Source organism: Genypterus blacodes, unplaced genomic scaffold (genome assembly GCF_046128005.1).
Source record: "Genypterus blacodes isolate CSIRO-AG114 ecotype Tasmania unplaced genomic scaffold, CSIRO-AGI_Gbla_v1 ptg000055l_1, whole genome shotgun sequence".
NCBI classification, from domain to species: domain Eukaryota; kingdom Metazoa; phylum Chordata; class Actinopteri; order Ophidiiformes; family Ophidiidae; genus Genypterus; species Genypterus blacodes.
The window spans coordinates 2,751,992-2,779,082 of record NW_027466867.1 but is presented as its reverse complement, the minus strand read 5'-3'; the positions used below and the strand labels follow the sequence as shown (position 1 = coordinate 2,779,082).

At 48.9% G+C, this 27,091-nt stretch overlaps 4 protein-coding genes across 7 annotated transcripts; 2 read left to right on the top strand and 2 right to left on the bottom strand.

The window, feature by feature from the left end:
* The first annotated feature begins 20 nt into the window (after positions 1–20).
* On the top strand, positions 21–2,706 carry LOC143001744 (protein VCF1). The gene is made up of 3 exons (XM_076151500.1): positions 21–734; positions 1,178–1,298; positions 1,486–2,706. The coding sequence occupies exons 1-3, from the start codon at positions 718–720 to the stop codon at positions 1,732–1,734; spliced, it is 387 nt and encodes a 128-aa protein (XP_076007615.1). The 5' UTR covers positions 21–717; the 3' UTR covers positions 1,735–2,706.
* A 62-nt stretch (positions 2,707–2,768) lies between these two features.
* tepsin (TEPSIN adaptor related protein complex 4 accessory protein) lies at positions 2,769–7,360 on the bottom strand. The gene is made up of 13 exons (XM_076152315.1): positions 7,266–7,360; positions 6,596–6,668; positions 6,383–6,474; positions 6,200–6,293; positions 6,035–6,102; positions 5,864–5,930; positions 5,678–5,749; positions 5,389–5,580; positions 5,113–5,299; positions 4,914–5,027; positions 4,741–4,819; positions 4,108–4,242; positions 2,769–4,008 (listed from the first exon to the last, which is right to left on the bottom strand). The coding sequence occupies exons 1-13, from the start codon at positions 7,302–7,304 to the stop codon at positions 3,487–3,489; spliced, it is 1,734 nt and encodes a 577-aa protein (XP_076008430.1). The 5' UTR covers positions 7,305–7,360; the 3' UTR covers positions 2,769–3,486.
* Positions 7,361–7,527: 167 nt separating this feature from the next.
* ndufaf8 (NADH:ubiquinone oxidoreductase complex assembly factor 8) lies at positions 7,528–8,515 on the top strand. The gene is made up of 3 exons (XM_076151582.1): positions 7,528–7,807; positions 8,184–8,294; positions 8,383–8,515. The coding sequence occupies exons 1-3, from the start codon at positions 7,727–7,729 to the stop codon at positions 8,401–8,403; spliced, it is 213 nt and encodes a 70-aa protein (XP_076007697.1). The 5' UTR covers positions 7,528–7,726; the 3' UTR covers positions 8,404–8,515.
* Positions 8,516–8,550: 35 nt separating this feature from the next.
* On the bottom strand, positions 8,551–25,604 carry slc38a10 (solute carrier family 38 member 10). Of its 4 annotated transcripts, XM_076151581.1 has the most exons (18): positions 25,398–25,604; positions 24,914–25,211; positions 23,260–23,377; positions 23,020–23,065; positions 22,802–22,895; positions 22,559–22,702; positions 21,677–21,801; positions 16,936–17,038; positions 16,611–16,793; positions 15,604–15,715; positions 14,389–14,495; positions 14,160–14,295; positions 12,477–12,647; positions 11,920–12,381; positions 11,745–11,828; positions 11,346–11,366; positions 10,911–11,051; positions 8,551–10,834 (listed from the first exon to the last, which is right to left on the bottom strand). In XM_076151581.1, the coding sequence occupies exons 2-18, from the start codon at positions 25,001–25,003 to the stop codon at positions 9,582–9,584; spliced, it is 3,390 nt and encodes a 1,129-aa protein (XP_076007696.1). In that variant the 5' UTR covers positions 25,004–25,211; positions 25,398–25,604; the 3' UTR covers positions 8,551–9,581. The 4 variants fall into 4 exon arrangements, with proteins under 4 accessions (XP_076007696.1, XP_076007693.1, XP_076007694.1 ...); XM_076151578.1 differs by lacking the exons at positions 21,677–21,801; positions 23,020–23,065; positions 23,260–23,377; positions 24,914–25,211; positions 25,398–25,604 and adding an exon at positions 20,805–20,929 and having other exon boundaries at positions 22,802–22,891; XM_076151579.1 differs by lacking the exons at positions 21,677–21,801; positions 23,020–23,065; positions 23,260–23,377; positions 24,914–25,211; positions 25,398–25,604 and adding an exon at positions 20,805–20,929 and having other exon boundaries at positions 15,604–15,712; positions 22,802–22,891.
* Positions 25,605–27,091: the final 1,487 nt, after the last annotated feature.

Sequence of the window (27,091 nt, the reverse complement as noted above, 5' to 3'; positions counted from 1 at the left end):
ATAGGGAAGACACAAAATGTCTAAAATAGACAATAGTAAATACACGCATTAAGAAAATGTTCGATTACGTGGTGCTTTCTCTTTGCTTCGAACATCTCCTGTCACAGAAGCAATCAACGACACATTCAGGATAGAGCCACCACTTAACACGGTCACAGATTAAACCGGCACAGGGGCAGGGACACTGACATAAGCAAACTTCGTGTAGCCAGTCTCTCCCAACAACTTCGGATAAAACTACTTGTCTTAGCTTATGCGCTATTTTGCTCAAGCTGACGTAGCAGTTCGGGTCAGCGCTACAGTTAAAGCTACAAATAGAACGGCGGGTACAGTAGTTAGCTTTGAAGAAGTAGTTAGCTTAACGAATAGTTGTTAGCAGCTAGCCCCGGTACCTTCCCTCTGCTGTCATGGCTGGAGTTCTTCGAGATTTCATCGCGTAAACGAGAGTAGGGGAACGGCTACAGCACCCAGCCCGGCAGCGTCGAGTCAGGACCGGATTCGGTAGGGGGGGGGGGAAGTGACGGGTCCGAGAAACACCACCCGGCGGCTGGAGCTGACTCACACAGCCCGTTGTTTCGCCTGACATGACAGGGCGCTTCACACACTGATATGGTGGTGGAGCTTTGAGCCTGATCAGGATTCTAAACAGGACGTCTCGACAGGGATTGTCAACCCTCGTTTGCCAAATCACGTTATTTTTCTCAGCTAGACTCCAAAATGCTCACCGATAACAGGTAAGAGGACGATCTATTTCACTGTGTCATGCTAATCAATAATCTGTGGGTTAATGTGTGTCAATGATAAACCTTAACTCGTGATGATTAGACCAGCAGCTGTCAGATCAGCCTGTCAGTCTCACCAGAATACCACAATGTTAGTCATTAATATGTTCCAGGCAATATCCTGTCTCTTACCATGACAATAGTGTTCCATAGACATGTGTGTGCTTTAATTAGACACCAGGGATGTTATGTTAATGTGTTCTCCTAATAAGACAGCCACATGTCTGATCATGTAACTGCAGGAGTGTTTCTATTTTAGTCTCTCTCTCTCTCTCCCTTGCTCTTCCTATCTCTCTCTCTCCCTCTCTGCCACCGCCTCTGTCACACTATCTCTTCGTTTTCACGTTTAGTCACAATAATCTCATCTCATTTCCTTCGCCGCTGTGTTTGAACAGGAAACGCCGCCGTAGCTGTGACAGCGAGGAGGACCGGCAGCTGAACCCTCAGGCCAAGAGGTCAGGAGGTTGTCCCGGCCTGCTGGTGTCCGATTTAGGACGAGATGTCTGGGACTCTGAGGTCTGACTCCAGTTTATCTCTACATTTACTGACTTACACAGCTCAAGATAAAGATGGTTGGGTGTGGTGTGGGTAAAAAAAAAAGCTACTGGTATTATGTAAACCAGCAGCGTCGGTGTTGTTGCTTCTGCGTCTGTCGCGTGTAGAGATGAAGAGTCGTTAACCAAAGCTCTTTCTCTGTTTGCAGTCTTCCAGTAGTGACAGCAGTAATGGGATCAGCAGTCCAGACAGTGCGATAGCGTCCCGCACCAGTCCATGTGTGCACAGCCAGAACAACTGCATCTCCCTCAGCCCAAATCCCGAAGACTCTGCCAGCTCTTCCCAGCATGGTTTCCATGGAAACAGCAGCAGTGTCTCCTACGACTACATTAACAGAGTCTTGAGGGAGGCTCACTTCAGCAGTCTGCAGACGAGGGGCCGGCCGGGCTCGACATGACGGCGACCCCTGCGCTGCCTCTCCTGACCTTTCGCCCCGTTGCCCGACAGCGCCGACGCTACCGCACGATGGCCCGTACTTGAAAACTCTCAAGAGCCACACTCAGGTCAGGGGGGAGGGGCTAATGCCTGGGGAGGTTTACAGAGTTTGGGCACAGAGGCCGACGCCCACCTCGCCATGTACCATTTGTCCAAGACCATAAGCACATCCGCCTCTCCACGGCCCAGCCACTGTGGTTCTTGTGAAGTATTTTTGTGTGTTTAAGTGTGTGTGTATGTGTGCGCGCACCCCATGCACTTTATGAAGAGGCGCCATCCTCTTTACATGCGTGCGTCGATGCGTGCACGTCTTCATTGGTGCTAAGTACGAGAAATGTGTGCTGATCCAAAGTGCTTGTTAAATTAAATAAAGCCGAGCACTTTTTACTCAGTCGTTCCCTGTCCTGTCACATCTGTAACATCTGTACCAACCACCAAAACCAATCAACGCTCTTGTATTACGAGATCTGACAAAGCTAATTGATGGAAGGCCAACCAGTTCACTCCAAAGGAATCCAGTTCAACCACATTTATCTGGAATGTGGGGCCAAAGTGATCCACCCGTGCAGTGTGTGTGTGTGTGGTGAGGCCTGTGGGTTTGAGGTCATGCAGGGATTCTTCATGACCCCCACCACCCAACCCCTAAATTAGACTGGGACTAAAAATAGAGCTGTTAGTAAAGCTCAAACGGCTCGGCGGAGTTTCCTGAGCCACACAAACCGACTCCTTTTCTCCCCAGGTTTCCTCCTCTGACGTGTTCCTCCTTCTGTATCCGTCTGAAACGCCTGCCCCGTGTTTGTTTACAGTCTGTTCTCTATGACCAGTACACTGTGTCGCAAATGAGTTGTGTGAACGTGCGGATCATATTTTATGTATTTTTTTTTTTCCAATCATTTGACATAATCAATAAAAATAAAGCCACAAGGCAGAAACATTGAGGGTAAAAATGTGATTCTATGCTTTGAAACTTAAACATCCCAACATTCTAACATGTAGTCGTTGGTGCTGTAGCAAAAACACAGCTCGTTTTATTCCTCTGTGCAACGTCAGAGCTCGAGTCGACATGGAGACAGAGCGCACACACACATGGCTCTGCACAACACACACCTCACATTCCTCCCACAATATTTGAGTGTGTCAAACATAAACATGCACGCCACGAGTACGTCTCAATTATTAGGGGACAGCTATAATAAATATTTGTAAATTAACACTGAAAATAATTAATATAATAGCTTGGTACCAAAATATAATGGAAGACAATTCTAAATTGTAGGTTTGTGAGTCTGGAAGAGGAGCAATGGTAGTGCAAACTTCAGAGAGAGGGACGTCCCCCCCCCCCCAGAGGTCCAGGCTGTCCTCAAGAGGCAGAAGAGTTATTCCATTTATTTATAAAGGAATCCTGAGATAACGCAACCGTCATTAATGAACTGTAATGAAGTACAATAAGACTCGTTAATACTTGGAAAACTATGACACTTAGGCCCTCAAACCGCTCAGACCGATCCGGCCTCCTTTTCTTTCCAGACGGGACTAAGGCCAACCAAAGACCTAAAGTCCAAATGTAGAGGCACCGTAAACGAGCAGAAAGCCAAACATGATGTCATCAGGCCGTATAACTGACGTTTGTTTATAAAATTAACTCTACTGTCATGATTTCTGAAAGGAACGGTGACATCATTGGTTTAATGGCCAATTCTAGCAGTAATTGTGGTCAAAAGTTGAGAAAAGAGAAGGCCGATACTGGTTGGCAGCTCACTGACGCGACGCAGCTCGCCAAGGGAGCGACATCGCTGCTAGAGTGACAGGAGTTCACTGGATTGTCAGACTGATCCACAGCCAGAGTGTCCATCTCCGTCTGGGCGTTTGCTCCGTCCCGTACAGGTCTCCCCTTATTGACCATCTCCATCCCGCTGAACAGGGACAGTCTGCCCAGGTGCGGCTGCTCACTCTGGGGCTTGGCGGCAGGCGGGGAGCCCCTGGCTGTGAGGAGCTCTGGGTCTTCAGCTGTCAGATCAACCTCAGCCTCAATAGTCCTGACGTGATCCACCCGGCTTTCTGCAGACTCTTCTTCCCGTTCCTCCGTGCGGTCCTCGCTCCTCTGCTCCCCTGACGAGCCTCCCCGGTGCGTTCTTACAGGCAGCTGGCTGGTGATTGCCGCATGGCTGCTTGTAGCTGCGTCCTGCCTGGGAGCGTGCAGGGGTCCACTCATCAGAGCCTCAAACTGTCGCAGGATCTGTGAGGAGGAGATAAGAAGAAGAAGAAGCATCTGTGGTTCTGTCTCATCAGCGTGCTCCGTCTGTAGCACCTCCCTCTTCACCTCCTCCTCTCCTACCTTGGTGGCTTTGTTGGCCACAGGTCCCGCAGGCCCGTTGTTCAGCTGGCGAAGCCGACGCTGCGTCGCCCCAAACATTTGTTCCAGGGAGAGGAGGTCAGAGGTCATGAGGCACGCCAAAGCACACAGTGCCCGCTGCAGCATGGGAGGAACACAACTCGTGTAAGATTCACACAAAGATCAAGTGATACACTCGGACTTTTCGGGGTAAATTACATGTTTTATATTTCTGTTGTATTTGATTTAATTTCATCAAATTAGCAGCTTTATTGTTTATTTGCAGTGGGAGACATGAGTGGAACGTCCTAGTAGCACCCCCATGATGATGTCATGAATGATGTCACAGCTGTTAATGGCATCATCCATGATGTCATATGAATGATGTCACAGTGACCACACAGACAAAAACGTCCCGTTCCTTTGCAAAGAGCAAACATTCATGCAGAAGAAGCCACGCCGCTGTCGACAAGCCGCTATGCAAAACGACAGACGGGGAGAGTGTGTGAACGTGGTCTCGCCAAAAATGCTCCAACCGTGTCAACGTCACCGTGTTTGGGTGTAATCTCCCACAAAATTATTAAAATCAAGTAAGAAAGGAATAATCATGTTTAGGTGAGTTCAGTCTAACTGTACCATCTTAACAGTGCTGGAGGATTCTTGAAGCTTCCTTGAGAGCAGCTCCACCACGACCTCACAGTTTAGAATGGAGCACCTGACAGGAGGACAGGCAGAAAGCCAAATGATTACATCATCTTAGTGAAACGGGAGGCAATAAATGTAAACGTCCTGGTTCCAGTCTGTCTCACTCTTTGATGAAGTGCTGGCTCTCCTCTCTGCTCAGGAACACCTTGGAGCCTTCAGTCAGTCTGCTGATGAGCGCCATCTCCTGGCCACAGTCGCCCAACTGCAGGGCTTCCACCCTGAGGAGGGAGAGAAGCTGGTGAGGTGATGATGAAGGAGGAGCGATGGTGAATCATACGTGTGCCACCTGACGTCTGTCCTCACCGCTCTGATAGGTCCCCGCTGCTCTCTCTGCTGGCCCCTGATTGGCTCCCGGTGCCCGCAGACTTGCTGTCCACTGAAGCCCTGCTGTTGGCTGCCATGTCTTGGGAAGAGTTGTGGGAGGAGTTGGTGCCGCTGTCCGTCTCTTCCCAGCCGCCGCCTACCTGACCCGGACATCTCTGGGTCATTGCTGCGTGGGCGACAAAGGTGGTCCAACATGAGGACTCAGTAATGAGAAACATTCAGTTCAAACGTTCAAACACGTCTGACCAAACTGACCTTTGGGCCTGAGAGGGGTCAGGGTGTAGGTACATGCCGGCACCGCCACCTCGATGGGGGCAGAGGGCGCCACCACGGCCCGGTAGTGGTTGTCTTGGAGACGGATGCCTTGGTGCTCAGTCGGGGGGAGGACGGCGCTGGCCACCACCTCTGCAGCCTTCTGGATCTTATCCAGCAGAGAGTCTGCGCCCGCTGAGAAGGAGAAACGTCAAATAAATCCACACAGATGATGAATGTGGTTTGCGTTTGCGTGTGAATTGGCGTGTGTGTTGGAGGCAGAGTCACTCACCAGCGCCCTGCTTCCCAGAAGTGTAGCCAAAGCCCTGCATGCCTGACCTGTTGGACATCACTGAGCCCATACCTGCACAGAAAGACACACACTCACTCAGGTATGTTCTGTGTGTGTTGTTGTACCTGAAGGGACAGCCATCACAGATCAGCTCGTCATCATCACGAGTTGTTCTTCATCACTCACCCATTGTTTGGTTTGCTGAGGTGAACTTTGTTGATATTGCATCTGTGAAAAGCAACCTGGCCACTTCCTGCAGAGAAAACAAAGTCAAAAGTGTGTGTGTGTGTGTGTTTGCCTGGGTGTGACAGATTTAGGATTGCAGCTCTAAGACTGAGACGCTCATTCATGTCTGACCTGCGCTGTGTTTCTGACTTTCTGGTACAGCGCTGTGCCGTGTATGGGATCAGGAGGGCCGCTGTAAACTGAGGGAGCAAACACACACACAGCGACAAAGTAAAACTACTGTGTGTGTGCATGAATGTGAGAGAGAGCAAGACGCACAAATGATAAGCACCTCACCTGACGCTTGCTGGATGAAGGTGGAGTTCCTTCTGAGCTCTGTGAGGAAAGTGTTGGAGCCATGGCCGCAGAGATGGACAAAGATCTTTAGAACCTGAAAGAGCAGAAACAATGAACAAACACTTTTACATGGGCCCCTCTTTCTCTCCTTTCTGCTGATTGTGATGCGTTCACTGTTCTCACCTTGAGCTTGACGTGACACGACTCCACCTGCAGCCGGTCCAGAAGATATTCAAGCAAACACTGACCACAACCTGACGACTCGTGGGAGATTTCTAGATGGTGCCGGACGGTGAAGGACGATACAAACACACACAGAATACTACACAATACTACATACAGACGGTATCCATGACGATGATTGGTAGGCTCTCAACAGAAGCTGTTAAAGGATACTTCCAATGTCCTGGAAGAGGTACCCAGGGCAGGGGCTTTCATCATCTGCTGTGGCCTTCATCAGGGTGGGAACCTTCAGGTGGAGGAAATGGAGATGAGAAAGATGTCAATGATGTCATCACAGTATGAAGCCGATAATTAAGGGCAGTGGCAACGTTGAAATGTGAACTTGAATGATGAAACCAAGTAACCATGGTGATGTAGCTTGTCCACAGAGTTAGAGACATTTTGTTTGCTGATGTTTGAGCATATGAACGCATATATTTATAAACGAAAATAACCCCAAAACAACATAAACCACAATGCCAGAGAGAAACTTCATCATACTGACGTCCCGACTTGTGTTTCGTCGTTGTTTTGCAGTGAGAATGATGGTGTAACATGTTTGGGTACCATATTCGCCATGACACCCGGGCTTCATGCCAGGCTGTCATGTTTAGTTGAAGGTTTTGTGACGAATGTGACGCTTTAACCGCGCTGTCGTGCTCACTGAAAGCTGATATGTAATTAGCTTCCCTGCTGTCAACTAGGTTCATGCAGCTAGCAGCTAGGAGGCTAATAACAAGCTACGGCTAACAGAGGGACACAGAACCCGACAGAGACGCCACTGCCACCGCGCTCCGCTCAGTCTCTAGCGTTCTAAGTAGTAATGGTTACAAACAGCACCAACCTTTTGAAGAAAGGCTAAGCGTTCCATTAATGAGGCCATGATTTTGCACTCTTGGCTTCGGGATACTCATCTTCCACCTCCTGGTTGCAAGTGGAAGGCGGGCCTGGAGGTGACAGCTAGCCAATCATACAACACCGAGCATCATACATCGCTTCTATTGGCTACGCTTGCTCGAAAGTCAGCGAATCAGATTGGGAAAAACTAAACCCTCATACTGACTGACGTGCATCTGAGCGAATCACATCGCTAAATATTCCGTCTTCGTTTCCTGTTCACAGGTCAACAACATGGCGCTACGCTGGAATGTTTCATCTTTATAAACTACAATGGTTATGTTAGATGGCACCCAACAGACAGTGCTGCATCGTCTGTCTCCAGAATTATAGGTTCTTGTATGGCATGTTTTTCGGTTGTTTTTTTGTAAGGTAAACCGCTGCTATATAAGTGTCATTGAACGCATCATGTCCGGGTCAAACGTGTGGAGTCGCAGCCGTGAGAAATTCAGACTTTTCCCCGAACTTTTTGCACAGTGTTCAACAGAGGTGAGTACGGGGAGAGAAGGGATGCTGTTAAATAGAAGCACTGGGAAATAGACTGCGCCTTGCCTGTCTCTCTGTCTTGTTTAATGTTCAATATGAGCGGACTGATGCATCTCTGTTTTTGCCTGTACAACCTCTTTGTAATCTCCAGTATGTTGGTGAACATGTGGGTAATGTTTGGTTTGGATTCATGACTGCATCCTTACTTTACATTCAAATACTCTTCATGCATGTAGGTCTTTGTATGCATACAGCCTCTGTGAGGTCAGAGTGGATTTACACAAATGTCAGGAGTGTCTGATGTTGAAACAAACAAAGGTGCACTGCAGTTTTCTTCACAGAATTAAACTGTACAATAAAACATTTGGATCTTGTGCAGGCAGCAGCTTATGGGAAATGCGTGTCAGCGACCAACACAGGCAAACAGGAGCTGAGGAAGGATCTGTGTGCCAAGGAGTTTGAAGTGCTGAAGACCTGCTTTGTAAATGCAGTGAGTAACAAATGAGGACATCCTCGTCCACATACTGAGGCCCCTGTATCGATCAGATTGTTAATATTTAAAATGTGTTGTCTTGCAGGCTAAGAAAAGAGCCAAATGAATGGAGGCCGTCCTGCGAGATGCTTTCCAATCTTGATGAAACCACAGAACTCCTTCTTGAAATCAAACTGTTGATCAGTTGTTTTGACATTTCTTGTAATGTAAATTGTGAATAAATGAAATGTTGTTAAAGTTTGTGACACACAACCATGGTTGCAACAATGGTCTTTATTTATTTTGTCAGCAAAATATTCAGAACTACAATGCGTGTAGAAAACTGTCAGAAAAATAGCCTCTAATACAAAGCAGAGGTTCAAAGTGTGTGAAGTGTTGAGGGGGGAAAGCAGTGACAATGACATCATTAAGAGTCACTACAAACCGATCTATAGTTCCTTCCATTGTCAATTTAAATAATGGTTCACACTCGGTTCACACGGTAAGGAAGCAGAAGACCACAAGGTAACAAACTACCACACATCACTGCTGCAGCGAATGGATGGGAAGGCACTGGGATACAGTATGTTTATGCTGGAATGATGTAAATATATATATAGAATAGAATGGAGCCAGAACATCTGGATTGGCATTGTTCAGGTCATGGAACCTCACAGCTTCAGGATGAGGTCAGTTCAACTCGCTGAGTCTATATGAAGCCACATTCCGCCTGACGTGATGAACGGCGACACAAAGTCAAATCACCGCTGGAACATTTTACAATATTTACACCTAAAGTAACAGGAAAGCAAACACTGACCAGACAATAACATCAGATCTGCACAGGAGACACAGACGCACGAGTACATAAACGCCACATAACTGCCAGACGACTAAAGTGACTCAGATACAGCCGTTGGATATGCAGCCTGTCAGAACGCCACTGAGCCGCCTTTGCATAGATTTATATACATTACAACAGTGACCTATACAAAACATCCCCAACAACAAGGTAAAAATAAGTTAATATGTACATCAACATACATCTTTGGGTTTAATTTCCAATGGGATATACATTAACTCTTTGACCACTCGAGCATTCAGTAAAGCAGCGATTTTCTTTTAAGCAAAACAACGACGATAAAGAGTAAAGTGTCCTTTTATCTATAATATCTCTGAAGGCAAGACAGACGGTAAGGCAAAGGGGCTTTGTTCCACAGTATGAGAGACTTCTGCAGGTTTACAGTAGGCAGTGAGGATGTGAAGAGTGTAGCTGCGATGTGTGTGCGTGTGTGTGCGTGCGTGTTATTTCTCACTCTCAGGCTCTAAGGATTGTTTAATCTGCCTGGAGTGCACCATCGCCCCGGCTAGTAACTGCTCCTCCAGGGCAACGTGCAAGTCTGAGCCCCCCAGCCCCAGCAGAGGCTCCAGCCCGGGCAGCCCCCCGGACACCCTGGGCTGATTTGGGGAGCCCCCTCCTTCCTCCCTGGGTCCCGCCGCTCTCCTCCTCCGCCTCAGATCCGTGTCTCCCTGGTCCCTGACCTTCTCGTGGGAGCCCTGAGGGCGAGCGGCGGCTTTGATGGCCTCACCTCTGGGCTTCGCCCAGGCATCAACGTTCCCTTTGAGGTCTCGTCCTCCATTCTTCAAAGCTTCCCCGTCTGCTTCAGCGGCCCCATGTGCCGCCTCTTTGGCTTGATCCTGCTGGCCCTGCTTCTCCCGCGTCTCCTCCAGCTCCTTCTGTTTTTTGGCTCTCTGGTTGATTTCATTGTTGGCTTTCGGGACCTCCTGCTGGATTCTCCCCTCAGCTCTCTCAGCTTTCCCCTGTGGCAGCTGATCTTTCGCTGCTCTCTCCTTCTCCAGCTCCTGTTCTACCGCCAGCTTCTCTCTTCTCTCCCTCTCTATTCGTTCTTTTTCTACCCTTGCCTGCACCTCTTTCTCTATCATCTCTTTCTCTGCTTTCTCCTTCTCTGCTCTGTCCTTCTCTACTCTCTCCTTCTCTACTCTCTCCTTCTCTAACTGCTGTTCTCTGACCAGCTTCTCCTTTCTCTCCCTCTCCAGTCGTTCTTTTCCTACCCTTGCCTGCACCTCTTTCTCTATCTTCTCTTTCTCTGCCCTCTCCTTCTCTACTTCCTGTTCTCTGAGCAGCTTTGCTTTTCTCTCCGCTTCTTTTTCTAAGTCTTCTACATCTGATCTCACTCCCTGATCTTTAAACGCCACCTGTTCCTTCTCAGGTCCAGGCTGATGGTCCTCTTTCTGTCTCTGACCCAGTGGAACCCCCCTCGCCCCCAGCTCGCTCTCTTTGTGCAATTCATTTCCTGTTGCGACGGCGGCTGGTTTGGCGTCCTCCTTGTACGCCACAGGAACAGCTACCTTAGGGGCCTCTGCAGCCACGGCCTGACCTGGATTCTGGGCCACGGGTTGAAGCTCAGCGGCCCCAGCCTGCGGAGCTCCGGCCTCCTCCAGGGCCTTGAGGTCCGAGGCCGGGCCGGGGTCTTTGGGCTTTGGTGCTCCCACTTCAATGGACTCTGCGTGTTCACCTTCACCTTCCACACCAGCACCTTCAAGTAAAACACACGTTGTCATTTGGTCACATTAATCTGAATGTTTGGCGCTCACTGTTTCATCTCTACGCACCGACAGGCAGCTTCTGGTGGATCTCCTTGTGTTGCTCCTCTATGACTGCCAGGAGTTTCTCCTGCTGATCAAGAAGTCTCTTCTGTTGCTCCTGTTGCTCCTTGATCACCTGCAGCAGCACGGCGTGGTCCAGCTGGCCTTCTGCACGGACACACAGAAGCAGCTGTCAGAACTAAACTACACCGTCTCTGAGCACAGAGCTTGAGTTAATGATCTGTAAGGAATTGTGTGAGAGGATTAGATTATTATTCAATGAAGGTTTCCGGCACACCGATTAAGCCTGGACCACAATGTCAGAGATGAGAGATTAGGATACAATTATCTACAGACTTAATGTGTGAATCACTGGGGTGAATTACGGAAAATTTCAGAGACAGAGCAAGGCGAGGATGAGGGGGAGGAGGAGGAGGAGGAGAGGCAAGAAGAGATCCATACCTGCGACCAGCTTTTTTATCACTGTGACAGGAGTCCAGCAGAGAAAGAAAGAAACGGGGCGAGCAGGAGGAGGAGAGAAGGGATAAAAGTAAACAACAGAAGAAGAAAGTCAACAAAGGCAAATGTATCAAGCTGAGTCCAGAAGAAAAGAGCGCTGCGACTGAATATGCCTAAGAGAAAACAAACTGAGACCAGAGAGGAGAGACGAGGACGTAAACACATGCAGCAGCCATGGCAACGGGCTCACCTGAAGCTTTACATCCTCAACCTGTCACAATCAATGTTATGAGCTCAAACGTGTGGGTTGTTTGACCGAGTGCCTTGCTCAAGGGCAGTGGCAGAAGCGCTAAGCTAAACACCCGTATGTTTCCAGGTGTTCCACTCCTCTGGCTTGCTTACCCTCCATCTTCTCGTCTGCGGCGTCTTTGCTGTTTGCGCCCGCGGCCTCGTCAGCCGGCCGATGCTCTCCCTCTGGAAGCGGAGCTGCGGGAATCGCCGAACATCTCGAGTTCAAGGTGACGCTTTAGACACATTCAAGCTCTCATTTCAAGGAACAGAGGCGACAAATACTCACGTTTCCCCGCAGCGTCTGGGACTTTATCCACCTGGGCCGCCGCCGCACCGACTTCATCGGCCACTGCAGCTCCGTTCCCAGCAGGGGGCTCCTTCGCCCGGTCAGGCTTCTCCACTTCCTTTAGCGAGGGGACGTCAGGCTTCTTGTCTGCTTTTGCATCCTGCTTCTCCATCACCTCATTGGGCAGCAGGATCTCACCCCCGTCCAGGTCCACCTCCTCTTTCCCCACCACCATTTTTTTGTCCTCGGCCTTGTCTTCCTTCTTGTCCTGCAGGCCCAGATCGTTCCCTAAACCGTGCTCTGCAGCTATCAGGTGCTTCTCTTCACCTCCTGCTGCGGGAGCGCCAGGCTGATTCTTGTTCTCCTCCAGCTCCGCATTGTTCTTCCGTGTGTCGACCTTGACCTCGTCATGAGGGATGGGGGGCTCGTGGCGGTGGGCCTCCCCCTCAGGCACCGCCACACCTGGGCAGACAAGTGAACCACGTCAACTTCTCTCCGTCAGACAAAACATCTGTAAGCACTTGGTGACTTCACAAAACCCCTCCGAGGTTCCTTACCGGCATCGGGACGGTTCAGCTGCGCCTCTTCCTCTTTCTTCACCTCGGGCAGCTCCACCGGTCCCTTAATCTGGGGGGGCTCGGCCGGCTCTTTCCCGGCGGGCAGGACCACCTCCACAGCTGGCAGTTTGGGGTTTTCCATCTCCTCCGGCTGCTTGATGACTGGCATGTCTACACACAGACACACAAACCAGACCCCATTAAAACACAACACCACTGTGCAGCTCTCAGCGTCACACACTCGACATAAGACTGAATTAACCCTTTAGTCTGGCTTCTTTCATGTCCTTTCTGTTTTTTCTCATATAAACTACACTCAGTCCAGAAGATGAAACATTAACGCAACTTAATTAAGAAAGCATTCATTTGATGCCTCGTTAATCTGGGGTTTTCTCCTCACTGGGTAAAGTCGTATTAATGTAACGCCCTGCCGTCACCATGTGCCCTGATACGGACTCTTCATTCCCTTGTACAATCGAGTTTATTGGCCACATTAACTTATTTTATTAAATAAACTGATAAGAGAGGAATGATTCACATTGGAGGCTTGAGTTGATGCTGCTTCTGGCCACTAGGTGGCGGCAAACGCTGCCAAACGTGTGAGAGGAGAAATGGAGCCGCGCAGTCTCGGTTCAATTAAAACTGAAACTGACAAACGGCGAGCAGGTGTCGAGGCCTGTTGTGCGTTTCACCTGAAGCAGAGACGTTAGAGGGAAAAAAAAGAAGAAGAAGAAAACAGAATGCAATAACCTGAAAGGAGGGATCAGAGAGAGAGGGAAAGAGGAGAAGAGAATGAGGCAATCGGAGAGGGGCGAGAGTGAGCGAGGAAGAGTGAAACTGAAGGGTAAGGAGGCCGTCTGGAGCTGCGTGTCGTCTCTCCCCTCCGCTCCCTCGCCGCCTCTCGCGTTTCAGCCTGAAACGGAAAGCGCCGCCGCTCGGGTTTCCTCCCTGCGCCTCATCTCCATTTGTTTCCTCTGAACCCCTGCACCCTCCCCAAACCCCAAGCCCCATATAACAGCCCCAACCCCCCCACTCACACACACACATCCATCTCCTTTTATACAGTCAGAAGCTCGCAGGCATTTTATGGCTGCCACAGGAGATATGATGAGAGAGAGAGAGAGAGAGAGAGAGAGAGAGAGAGAGAGAGAGAGAGAGAGAGAGAGAGAGAGAGAGAGAGAGAGAGAGAGAGAGAGAGAGAGAGAGAGAGAGACGGGGTAGACAATGTGTTTTTTTTGGGGGAGGTAATGAACAGAGGTAGAGAGGGGGTTGTAGAGGAGGAGGAGGAGAAATTGCTGGAGTTTGAAGGGCATCACTCTCGCTCCATCAATGTCAAGCACACGGCGCTGCTCTCAGATATTATCAAGAGGTTATCTCCTCACCCTGCCTGTCTGTCTCTCCGTCTGTCTATCACTCACTCGCTCTTTTCTTCTCAGGGAGATGAAAGACCCCCCCTCTCTCTCTCTTCCTCCCTGGGCTTTGTGCTTTTTGTTTTACTCAGCCCTTTTGTTACACGGTTCTCTTTCCCAGTTTGGGTTCTACAGTAGCGTCCGCTGTCTGTGACAGCGCTGCTGCCCTGTTGACGTTAACGTTTCCATGGCTCGTTAGTACAAAACACTTTCAACTACAGTCCATCAAGTGGATGAACGATTCCTACACATTAGTGCGGCTCGTGATCTTTACCGGGCAGAAGCTGCTTGCTCTTGTCCGCCGCTGGGGGAGGAGGAGGTTGGACTTTGGGGGCGGGGCTGCTGGCTGAGATGGACAGCGTGGTGAGGGTGCTGACGATCAGGATACCCAGACCCACACACAGCACCAGCTACAGGCCAGAGGGGAGAGGTCAGAAGGTGCCGATACGGCTTTATTTACAAACAGCAACATTGTGAGTGTGAGAGACGTCGATCCAGCTCACCTGAGCAATGACGCCGCTCTTCTGGATCTTTCTGTAGATGAGAGCTGGACATATGAAGCAGATGAGGCTGCCCATGGTGGCTCCAGTCAGACCCAGAATGGTTTCCACTGAGAGAGAGAGCGAGAGAGAGAGAGAGGCTCTTAGTTCCAGTTTGGCGACGCCTGTTTCCTGTGTTTTCATATTTTAGCGACGTGCAGAACAGAAACAGCCGGCATTGCAAATGACATCATCGCTTTGTTTGTATGACCTTTTTCCACGCAAAAACTGAAAAGATCCAAGCAATTCCGCTTTTTTCCACGTTGTTCAAGCAATTAGGATTTGATTAGTCAGAATTCATGTAAAAACACGAGCAGCAGCCAGTTCTCTGTTGGTCTTGTATAAATGTTTGTTTAATCTTGAAGGCGCGCTTCCCCACATCTCCGCCTGTCTTCCTTCCCTCCATTCATACCTGCCCCTCTCATTCATAACCCTCTGCCAGCCCCGCCCCGGTCTCCAGGCGCCCATCCATGGCACCCGGCTGCTGGCAGCAGTGAGCGGGGCCCCGCCCCTCTCTGTGTGGACCGGGCTGGATGGGCGCAGGGCCCGGAAGCCCATCCTTCATCCAGGGGACGGAGGCCATATTGTCTCCCTCAGATTTAGTGTCCGTTCTCCCCAGGGTCCTTACCTCCCTTCTCCTCAGTCTATTAGTCTGATTAGATACACAAAGAGCAAGCCAAGCCCGCTCTTTGTGTGTGTGTGTGTGTGTGTGTGTGTGTGTGTGTGTGTGTGTGTCCACCCAATCAAAAGTTTAACAAACAGCTCCCATATAAAAGAGGATGAATAAAACATAAACTCACACTAACCTTCACATCTCCATCATTTTGGAGTTGTTTGTTTGTCAAAGGGACAGAAAGACTTAAAGAACCTGACAGGGAGCCAATATTGCTGTGTACATGGACTTGTGTGTGAGAGTGTGTGAGGGAGAGAGAGAGAGAGAGAGAGAGAGAGAGAATAATAGGCCTATCTTCCCGTCTGCCTGTCTCAAAGGAGATAAAAGTTAGGGCCCTGATTTAAGGACTGTGTTAGAGTGTGACAGTCACTGAGTCGTAAAGTCATATTCACACACCTCGTAAAGCTGCGCGGCTGCTCCGCCCACATAAAGGAACACATGCACCTTTAAGACTTCCAGTCAAAGAGCTGCACACACGCACACACACATATGCAGTTGGAACGTACCATTGGGGATGAGGATGCCTCCCAGCATGGTGCCAAACACAATGCCCAGGGTGATCATCTTAAAGCGCAGAGGCGGCATGTAGCCGCCGGCGGCAAACGTCCCGTCCTTCTGCTGGGAGACGGCCAGAGACGGAGGGCGAGACACAGGGAGAGAGAGAGAGGGAGAGGGAGAGAGAGATGGGAGAGGACAACATCACTTTGACTTTCCACTCCTTCCAGCAGCTTGTCTTGACGGCCTTCCTGACACCCCTGCCTTTTCACAACCAGGCACTGGCGGAAACAACCAGAAGGTCAAAGGGCGACCCGGCACCTGTGTTCTACCTTTGGTCCCTCTATGACCCAAACAACAGGGCTAAGAATGACCCCTATATGACCCACGTGACGATAACCTAATTAACTGTGGAGGCAGTGGTTTGTGGGTTGCGACACAGAACTGTACGGCGCCCAGCTGGATCCAATCACACCAGAAACAAAAAGGTCACCATTAAGAGAAAAACCCAACACATAAAACATCACAATTACTCTTTCTGCTGTAATTCTTCTGATCAGCCGAGACGTTTATGTTTGTATTCCGTCATTGCGGGCTGAAATTGCGCAATTAAAATGTTTTATTCCACCGCCCGGCGACCCTTGAGCCAGGCACTGTGCTGGCCGGTCAGCCGGTCATTAGCGTTCCTGACACTGGTGTGTTTGTATTCGTAGATCATTAACCAGCTGCAGGCAGGAGACGCTAACTTTCCAGCGTGTGGAGCAACATTACATTACAAAACTATCAAATATTACAAACATCGTTTTGGTATCGGCATCATAACCCAGATAACAAGGTGACATCTGGGACTGATTCAGCTGCTTCAAATTACATTAACCAACTTCAATACAAACACACACACACACACATTTCTACTTTAGTCATATGGTTTGTCCTAATAACATGTTTCCATATGCAACTGGGGGGAGGTGTGTGTGTGTGTGTGTGTGTGTGTGTGTGTGTGTGTGTGTGTGCTCACCTGCTGCTCAAACAGCATGGTGTTGATGGCCTGGCGGCAGGGCAGGATCATCATGGGGAAGCCCACGGCCACAGACATCATGAAGCCCACGCGGATCATCTCCGTCACCAGGTTGGAGGGGAAGTTCATCAGCACGTTGCCTGCGATGTCGTCCGTGAAGCTGACGTAGCCGAAGAAGCCCACCTGTGCAGGGGGGAGGAAGAAACAAAAGGATCCTTACACACACGAACAAACACACACACGGGCGCAGAATCACAAAGTTTTCATGTGACAGCAGTGACAGTGACAAACGCGTGCGGGCGGGCGTCTGCGTTCTTCCACTCACGGTGATGTAGAAGACGGTGACGACGTTGAGGGACGAGGTGAAGATGGTGCTCATGCGTTTGACAGACGGCTCATCCAGGCTGTCGTAGGTCGGCAGCACCTGCCTGCCAGAGACGAGCGGGGCCGAGGAGAGGAAAACACACACGCACAACACACATCCTGCGTGCTACATCACACCATGACAGGCCGGGGGAGCTTCTGCTGCGGTGCATTCATGTGCCTTCACCGAGAGTGGACACACGGCAGCTCTCTGCACTTCACAAAAACTGGCAGAGAGTCGTCGTATTATTTCGATATATGAGCTCGTGTTTTTGCTTTGTATGAAGAAATATTGGAGCCTGTGATGTCATCCAATGATCAACGTCCTCGTCACCAACACCTGAACGGCATCAAATTAAACCTCTAATTGTGTTGTTGGCGTTATTATTATTATTTGAATCTTTACAGTCATGTCTCATTCAAACACATCAGCCTGTGTTTCTGTCTGTACTGTCTTAAGAAAGCATCGTCTCCTGTAACCGGCAGGACCGAGTTTCCATCAATGTGTGACCTCTAAACGACCGAGTCTATGTTACCATGGCGACACAAGTACACTGACACCAGGTATTGACCTCGGCCCTTATCTTGATTCTCATCCAATTACTGCCGGCGGAATAATAAATCACTAAAGAGTTGGAATGATTACTTCTCTTCCCTCAGCAGAATAAGAAGTATTAAGGGTGATATCTTTATAAATTCTAACATTTCCACGACCGCAGGAACCCTGACAGCTAAATATAGCAAACCAATCAGCTACATCGCGTGCGTTTACATCCCAAACAATGGAAGCTGTGTGTCCGGCTGACGTGATGCACATGAACGCAGCGTGGCTCCACATTATTCAACATGTCATGGTTTCATATCATTGTTCCTGTTTCATTACAGCTCACGAGGCAAACATAGAGGCAGTAGATGGGAAGTTGTGTCAGGGCAGTGAGGGCGATACATGCCAGAGGTGCTTGTGTACTCCTGCGTGTGTGTGTGTGCGTGTGTGTACAGGTGACACGAGTGGGGTGTCAGAAGTGGAGGCTGGCTGAGGCTGAAACTGAGACCACCGACACAGGGGCCTGCCTGTGTGTCTGTCACTTCCTATACGCCGCTGTGGTAGGTAGGGGTGTGTGTGGGTGTGCGTGAGGGTGTGTGTGCGGGAGGGTGGAGGGCATCAGCACATTAACCATCAAATTTACAGGCCATCTATGTTACAGCTTGTGCCTGACAGCTTTTAGAGCGTTATAAACCTCCCTGTCAGACTCTTTGTGCTCGCCTTCTCTCTCACACATGTGAAAGAAGAACCAGAAGATACAGGAGAGGGAGAGGGAGGGAGAGAGAGAGAGAGAGGGAGGGAGGGAGAGAGAAGGCCAAACCATAACTTCCTCTGCTTCTCCCCCTCTTTGACCGTCTCTTTCACACACGCTGGTTTTACGAGCGCCGGCGTCCCGTGGTGCTTTTCCTTGACGCTTGTTTAATCCGCAAACCAGTAAAGCTCATAGCCAAGGTTAAATAAAATGGCATTTTTTAAGTGGGGAGCTAAAGCAGCAAACAGTCGCTCAATAGTCCCGCCTCAGATTCTAACGTGTTTTTATTTGCTCTTAAATAGAGGAAATACGACACGGGACGCCTCTCCCAGCGAGGTGTGTGTACGTGTGTGTGTGTGTGTGTGTGTGTGTGCCCTGCGGATCATCTCATTAACTTGGATTCCAAACACGCTGACAGCATCATCACAAAGGGACATTCCTGCCGCACATGTTTTTCTTATGTCCCTCCATTATTGGCTAATGGCTCTTTGCCGTCGGGGAGCGGCGAGCCAAACATCGGCGGGGCCAGCTCCCATCCCGTCATAATGGCCATGTTAAGTAATGTTTTAACTGGAAGTAAACACGTTTCATGAATGTAATAAAAATCCAATGTGCTGAGAGCTGTTTAATCAGCCCGTGAATACATCAGTGTGTGTCTGTAAGATGGCGGCGGTCCAATGTGTTGATTAGTGGTTTGGCTTAAAGCTGCCTGCCGCCTAACGGAGCGCTCTCCTCTCCTCTCCTCTCCTCTCCTCTCTCCTCGCTCGGCCTGACCGCAGGCCAAGAAATCCGCCTGCCAAATATCACTCAGCAACTGCGAGTGGGAACCAAAGCGCAAAGCACACACACACACGTAAACACACACACATGAGGAAAACACTTTGGGTCGCTCGGTAAAGAATACCGCCGCCGTACCATAATGTTATGTTGGCTTTTGGGGCGATGGCGCTTATTAAAGTCTCGTTTCAGCCTCGGTGCAACAGTCGCCCACTCCTGACACCTACCTCACTCACACACACACACGCACGCACATCCAGACCCATACGCCACCACCCAAACATCTGGCCCCTAATGACCTCACCATAACACCCTGACACCCTTACACCCTTTCCCCGCATTCAAATCAAAGACGGGGACTTTGTAAATCCAGATCCCGTTAGACCTTCACACACTTCACCCCCTTCGCCCCACCGCCCCTCCTCAACTCGCCACCACCGACCCCGGCGAGCGAGCGCGGAGACGCAGACGACGGGACAAAGGAGGCGGTGAGGTAGCGTGCAGACGGAGTGAAAACGTGAGGGTGTGAGTGAGTGAAGAAAGTGGAGCGAGAGGAGCGGCGATTAAGGCGAGAGTAGGATGGAAATGACGCCATGTGATCTCTGTGGTGGGGAAAGTTAATGGAATGCAAAGAAAGGCGTGAAAAGAAAACCCTCTGACCATCTGGCAACAAGAAGAAGAAAAAGAAAATTGTTCTTAATGTACATATTTGTCACACTAGCCGCGTCTCCGTCCAGGATTTGGGAGCCAAATTAAAGACGGAGATTCACATGAGGAGAAGCTGAGCGAGGAGGGGAAATGTCAACAAAAAAGGTTCTAATTGGAGCTTTTGTGACGTATTGTATAATGTACGGCGACGCTGATTCAACATAACTGCCGACCAGAAACCTCAAACCTGCTCTCACTCCCACGTATAAAACACACAAATCTGGATCTATAAATCAGTTTCTGAAAGCTCGTTTTCTGAGGTTTTTGTGAGATTCAAGCTGAAAGCAAAGAAACAGAAAGCAGCTGAGAATTATTGTGATTTCAAAGACCAAGATGAGGCTGCGATTTTACAAAATGTCGTGATTCTACGGTTATTTGCATCCAAAATCGGTCACTGTCATTATTTTTCTTATGAATCCTTGCAACCTATTGAAAAGCCTCTAAAAGCTCTTCTCCAAAGTGTTTTCCAATGACCTTTGACCCCAGTCTATATTTCTTTCTACAGTAACTTCCGGGAGCCGTCTCACATCCCAGCTCCCAGCTTCAGTGACAGCGACCTAATTTTGATGTAAATTCCCTGAGAAACCCCAACATTTAGTCAAATCAGCGGCGTGTCGCTTTAATAACTCCACAGGGTCCAGGAGAGAGCAGAGCAGAGATGGATGAGCTGTGACAGACACGTATGTATGAAAACAAAAAGAGACGCAGCCTCCCTTTGCATCTAGGAATCCCTGAACAACCCCCCCCCTGGCTCCACATCACATCTGTGTGTGCGTTTACCTCCACCACGTCTTATAATATTATAAGAAATAATAATGCAAAGCGTGCGTGCATGGATTGTGGCTTTGCTAAATTTCTTAAATCTGTGTCGGTGCTGCCGGAAATCTCAAGGAAATTACAGCCAATGTGTTCCGGCTCGACCCTCTGATCTTCCCTGTTGTGAATCAATGAGTGTTCCAAAACCCCAATTTAGGATTCTTTTATGGAGTCTTTGGTTGAAGATTAGTTTTAGTATATATATATCTGTGGCGGGGCGGGAGGAAGTACTTACGACTGGCAGGCGAAGGCCATCCCACAGATGGGGAGGCAGCGAAACACACCCTCCCAGCGAACCAAACTGACCCGCCCCAGCCACCAGCCACTGAGCAGCCCGTGTTTGAACGAGGACAGCACCATCTGAGGGGAAGGAGGGGGGGGGGGAGGGAGGAAGGAAGGGAGGGAGGCAGGGGAGGTTACGGCCCAAACCAAATGAAGAACAGGAGGGGGGGGGGGCTGCTGTCGGCTCGCAGACATGGTAATGAAAGAAATTAACGAAGAGAGAAAACCAGGGGAGATGAAGAAGAAGATGGGAGAACAACACAGAGACGAGAGAGGAAAGTGAATGCTGAACCAAAACCTGCCGCCGCCAAACGTGATCGATACAAATTGAGACGCGAGATGTTAGACAAATGTGAAAACGACCCCACAGGTTTGTGTTCAGCATGTGTGCTTCCGTCTGAACGTCTTGCTCCTTTAAAAGTCCTAACAACCCCCTAACCCCACCGCCAACTCCGCCCCCAGCCTCCCGTACGCCCCGCACATCCAGGCTCCTCAGCCAGGATGCTGGGCAAGAGACGGGCGGCGGGCGGAGTCGGGTTACACTTTCGCGGCTCCTCCTGCCTTGTAAGCAAACACACTCGCAGAGCTGAAGCCAAACCCACACTTTTCCAAATCTGACACAAAGACACATACGCACACACACACCGGGCGGGATTAAGCGAGCAGCAGAAGAGGCTGGGCGCAGAGTCACGGGGAGGTGAGAGGGACGGGTGAGCTGCAGGGAGACCCGGCTTCCGTTCGGTCCACGTCGGCCCCCATTCTGCACCCCCACTGCCCTGACTGAGGTGTGATTTGGGGGGGATGTTGTCCGTTGGGTTTACTTACGGGTGACAGCAGAAGGTTGTGGCGATAATGGGCAGGCACTGAATGACGCCCCTGAAGCGCCACAGGTGAACCCGCTCCACCCAGGAGCCCGAGATTATGCCGTAGCGCAGAGAGGATAACACAATCTACAGCAACGGGCAGCAGAGAGGACAGCGGGACAGAGGGGGGGAGTGGTGTGGGACACGGGAGGGAGGGAGGAGGGTGAGAGAGGAAGCATGAGAGCAGGAGAGCAGACAAACGACATGAGGGAAGGATGGAAGAAGGGAGGAGAGGAGATACAGCACTGTTAGAGGGTTAGGGGTCTGGACTGGGCCGGGGCCTGAGCTAGAACCAGACACATGCACACACACACACACACACACACGCCGCCCGGCGCTGCTGCTCTGGGTCATCTACGTCACACTGACAGGCTGGTGAGGGAGACTGTGAACTTAAGACTGCACGTCAGTAAAACACACACACACAACCTGTGCACAGAGTTTAAGAGAGAATAACACAAAGTAATAACTGGCAGGGAAACATCATTTTTAAAAACCAAAAAATATGGAAAGACGGTTCTGTTTTGATTTTGACAAATTGTGCAGAAGCTGAGACGACACACGTCATCTTTATTGATCGTTTTCCAGAGATGAGGATTCAATTTACACTCACTTTGCTCCTTTGTTTGAGCCAATAAAGAGCTAAACACAACACATGTTTTCTGCCTGGTGGAATTTAGCCACGACTTACTTTTTAAAAACAACCAGGAGCAAGACAAGAGAGAGAGAGAGAGAGAGAGAGAGAGAGAGAAAGAGAGAGAGAGAGAGAGAGAGAATAAAACAGAACAAATATACAGAATCAAATAGTGGAGCGGAGTGGAGAATGAAAGCGAAGGGGGCTCACCGTAAACATGAAGAAGGTGTAGAACATGAGGGCCATGGCGGAGAAGGACTGGATGGATGACATCATGTTCCTCTGCAGGCTCAGTGGGAGCACGATGAAGAGGGACACGGCGATCAGCAGCACCACGCGGAAACTGCCAGTCACCTGGGGGCGACGTGATGAGATGAAACCAACGGTCACCGTTTGACTTTACTCACGCCAGCTAATTGCTCTAAAACTGTGAAGCAAGTCAGGAAGTCCAACCTGCAGACCCAGCAGCTGAGCGAAGAAATTGGAGCCCAAATCTGCGATGACGACGTAGAACGCAATGCAGGTTCCCAACATCAAACCTATCATACTGCAAGAGGAGAAGAAGAGTCAGAACATGTGATTATCCTACATTTGACCTCATATCTTCATCCTCACCCTGCATGAACTTTCCAACGATGTGTGTGTGTGTGTGAGTAAACAGTGAGACTTGCCTTGTCTCCACCAGTGTTTTGCCAGGCTTCCCATAAGCGTGGAAGGCTGCGGAGACACGAGACATATCGGTGTGAATGACACGTGACCCAACAGGCGACAGCGTCCTGAAATAGCTTTGCTGCTTTGATAACACCTGAAATCAAGGTCGCATCAACAGCACTCACGCAGATCATTAATGAACAATCAATACTGGACGTTTACCAACAGAGCGGCTCCTTCAAGTTCCTGCTGCCACTTACCCAGTCCGGCGTAAGTCCTTCGTTTGGTGCTGCTGGCCGTGTGGACCAGGAACATGCAGGACTTGTGGGTCATCCATGAGCAGAAGAACAACAGGATGGTTCCCAGCACGATCCCACACTGCGAGCATAGATAGAGGAAGAGTTCAGCCAGGCTAGAGCGTTACCACATTCATTCTGGAGGTCAGGGGAGGTCTCAGCAATCAGAGACTTAAGTCATTAGGAGTTATCTGGACCTGAGCTGAACTCTCCATGTGTTTAAATTGAACTTCATACAGATACAGACACAGAGATGAACAGGAGTAAATATTTGACTGCTCACATGATTATGACTCATCTCTTAACAGGACGCACAGGTTCCACCTATAAGACATTTGTAAATAAACCTTAAGCTAAAATAGCAACAGGCCATGAGACTGGTAACACATCACCTGAGACGAAAAACAAACACAAATCTCTGACTGCTGATTGGCATTTTCAAGGAGAAAAATACTAAATAAGATTCTGTGACCTTTATAGAAAGCGTGTGGCAGGTACAGAATATGCAGCAGTATCCATTGGATTCTTTTTTTCTGTTGCATCAGTTGGTGACCACACACACACACACACACACACACACACACACACACACACACACACACACACACACACACACACACACACACACACACACACACACACACACACACACACACACACACACACACACACACACACACACACACACACACACACACACACACACACCTGTGACGAGAGGAACTAGCCACTCTTGGGTTTCCTTTGACCTATTTTCAACAGGCAGTTTGGGGGGAAAGCATCTTGATCTATAGCACTTATAAGCACCAACAGGTACCAGCCTGAAATTATTTTTCTAGTTTTGTGCATCTTGCCGATGTAACTGTATTATATATAACTGGTATAACTGGAATTCCTAAAAACATCAAACGTTTTCCTTTGATTCTTTGATCAGGGGAGGAGACAACAGGCAGCTTGATGCTCTTCAACAAACTATTAGCCTCAAAGCAGAGGGAAATCTTGTGTTCGTTTTGCATCCAGTAATGAAATAAGGAAGTTGCCGTGTTTACAAACGAACCCAGTCATTGATGAAGCCAGTTTCCCTTCACACTGCTGTGCTCACTCAGTAACAAACTTCCTCCAAACACAAGTTAACGACAAGATGAGATGCTGTGCTCGCCTTCACCCACGGACACAGTGGAGCTGTTATTGTTGAGTACTGCTGATAACAATTTGTACGTTTAAGGAAGGATTTACTATTTTATATCCCTGCAGTTTTGTTTTTGTTTCTTTTTTGAATTTGTGAGTTATTGTAAAGATTTCAACAGCGGTCAGGGCATCAATTTCCTCTAATGTACTTTTTGAACATTTCGTCTTTCCTGATTTTGTAAAGCACTTTGAGTTACTTCATATCGTTATAGTGATTATAATTATCAATATTATTATAAGAAATAAATCAGATTCTTTAGCAGCACTCAGATAGATGCTGAATGTTACACGTGTACTTGTGTAAGACTCAAGTCAATTCTATATTACCGTAATACATTTATGTTGGTAGGACAGTGTGTGTGTGTGTGTGTGTGTGTGTGTGTGTGTGTGTGTGTGTGTGTGTGTGTGTGTGTGTGTGTGTGTGTGTCACCTGTTTGAAGCAGAAGGGCATGGTGAGCACACTGACTCCCACAATGCTGTTGACCACATTCATGATCAGCCCCCAGTTGGACGCCGTCATCTTCGGCCCTTTACCGTCTCTCCCTCCTTGTGTCGGAAATCGTCAAACCGCCCGGGGAGAGCGGACCACCGAAGGCTGCCGTCCCGCTGTGAGGCGCTTATCTCTCGGCCAACTGTAGCGGCGCTGGCGGGGTGGTTTGAATCCGGCCAGTCGGCACACAAGCCCGGCTGTGCTTCCCTGAGCGCACCGCTGATAATGACGTGGCGTTCTGGGGGGAAACACAGACACAAGCAGGTTTGACGTTTGACACTTTTTTCTTCTTTACGTTACACGACAGCCAGGAAACAAACGCGAATAAACACAACTCGGTTAAATAAAGAACATTTTAATCCAAATATCGGTAAACATTAAACCTGCTAGCTAACCAATCTTAACTCTTTTACTAACAACTCACCTCTCTGTCAGACCTGTGCGCCCTCCGCCTCGCTGTGCCCTTTATGTTATCATCCGTACTTTCGCGACACTAAGCGGGTATTTATCGGTGTAAAAGTCGTATTTACACGCGTTTAAACAACAAACAATTAACGCAAACTCGGGGAAAATAACGTTAACAACCCAGACAGGCTGTTTTTCTGGACGCGTATCCAGGAAGTGGAGCGATGTAGTCGAGGAAGAGAGAGAAGAAGAAGACAACACACCCTCTGATTCAGCGCTGTTGAAACACTTGCGCGCCCACTAGTGGTCAAGTAGTGCAGCTGCAATAGCTTTGGACCTAAGTCCCTCGGTTCTTCTTTATTTTTCCTCTATATTTAGTTATTTATTCCTCCATCTTTTTTTTATTAAATTAGCGCAAAACCCCTCATCACACACAAAACAACCTCCAGCTTACAATGATAACAACAACAACACACAAATCCTGTTTTTCCAGATGCCTCAGAGAGATTCCTATCAGGAAAGGGAAACGGGCAGCGGTGGGATGTGAGGGGGTAAAGGTTCAGGTTGAACACAGAAAAAGAGACTAATGGAGATTGTGGATGACATCAGATATATGAGTCATCTAAGGCACCTGAGAGGTTGCTGGTAAAAGGCCTGGTTCTTTCCATCGGGCCTCTGTGATGTGTGTCTGCTATTGTGTTGGCTGACCAGGAAAGAGAATATGGGGCTGGGAATGGAGAGGAGGGGGGGGCAAAGCTGGGAATTTCTTCTCCAGCCGGCCATGCTTTTCCCTGGGGAGGGAGGATTTTCAGAGGCCGGGATGTGATGGAGCTTTGAGAGGTGGACCCAGGGACTTTGGGTCCCGCCTGAGGAACTGGGGCCGGGTCCATCTGTGCCGTCTTTAAAGCCCCTGTTTTAAAACACACTCATGTCGAATATGATCTGTTTGTGTTGTTGACGTTGTATTTTCACTCATGTTGGTTTGTCCATCTGTTTGTCTGTTTATCAGCAGCACTCGAAAAGATACAAACTGATTTTCATGAAAGTAGATGGGCAGGCTAAAAAATAAATAATAATAATAAAAGCTAGATCCTGTTCAATTTTGACACTCTTTGGCCTGATTGTGGCGCTGTAATAAGCACTTTTTGGCTTATTACTTTTGAAGTGTAAGAGAATTATTTCCTGGATTACTTGGGTCTGTCTCCATTCATCCACACGGGTCATCCTTATTTTTCTCTCTTGTGAAACTTTCTACGTAGACCCTTAGGTAGAATACAAGTAGATTGAAATTGAAACAGCCGGAGGTCACTGCCGCTGGAGGTTGTGAGAACATGGCAGAGTAGTGTGGGCGCAGAGTACAGGATGGCATCAGTGATGTTGATGCGATGATCTCATAGGGTAAATACAGTTTTTACAGGATGATTCCAAACAGCAATCTGGGCTAGTACAAATCGCATCATAGGCTGTGGTAAAGAGAAGGAGGGAAGAAAAAAACAAAAAAGAAAGAGAGGACATCCTTATTTTTATCTGTTGTGTGGCCTGGTTATCTCTTAAATGTCCCTATTTCCCTGGCTCATAGTGTCATTATAACTTCATTTAAAGCACTTTACTGGTGCTGCTTTAACATAAAGGTATACGTTAATTTTATTGCTATAATGTATTAGTGTGCATGTATTTGTGTATGTGTGTGTGCGCGTGCATGTGTGTGTGTGT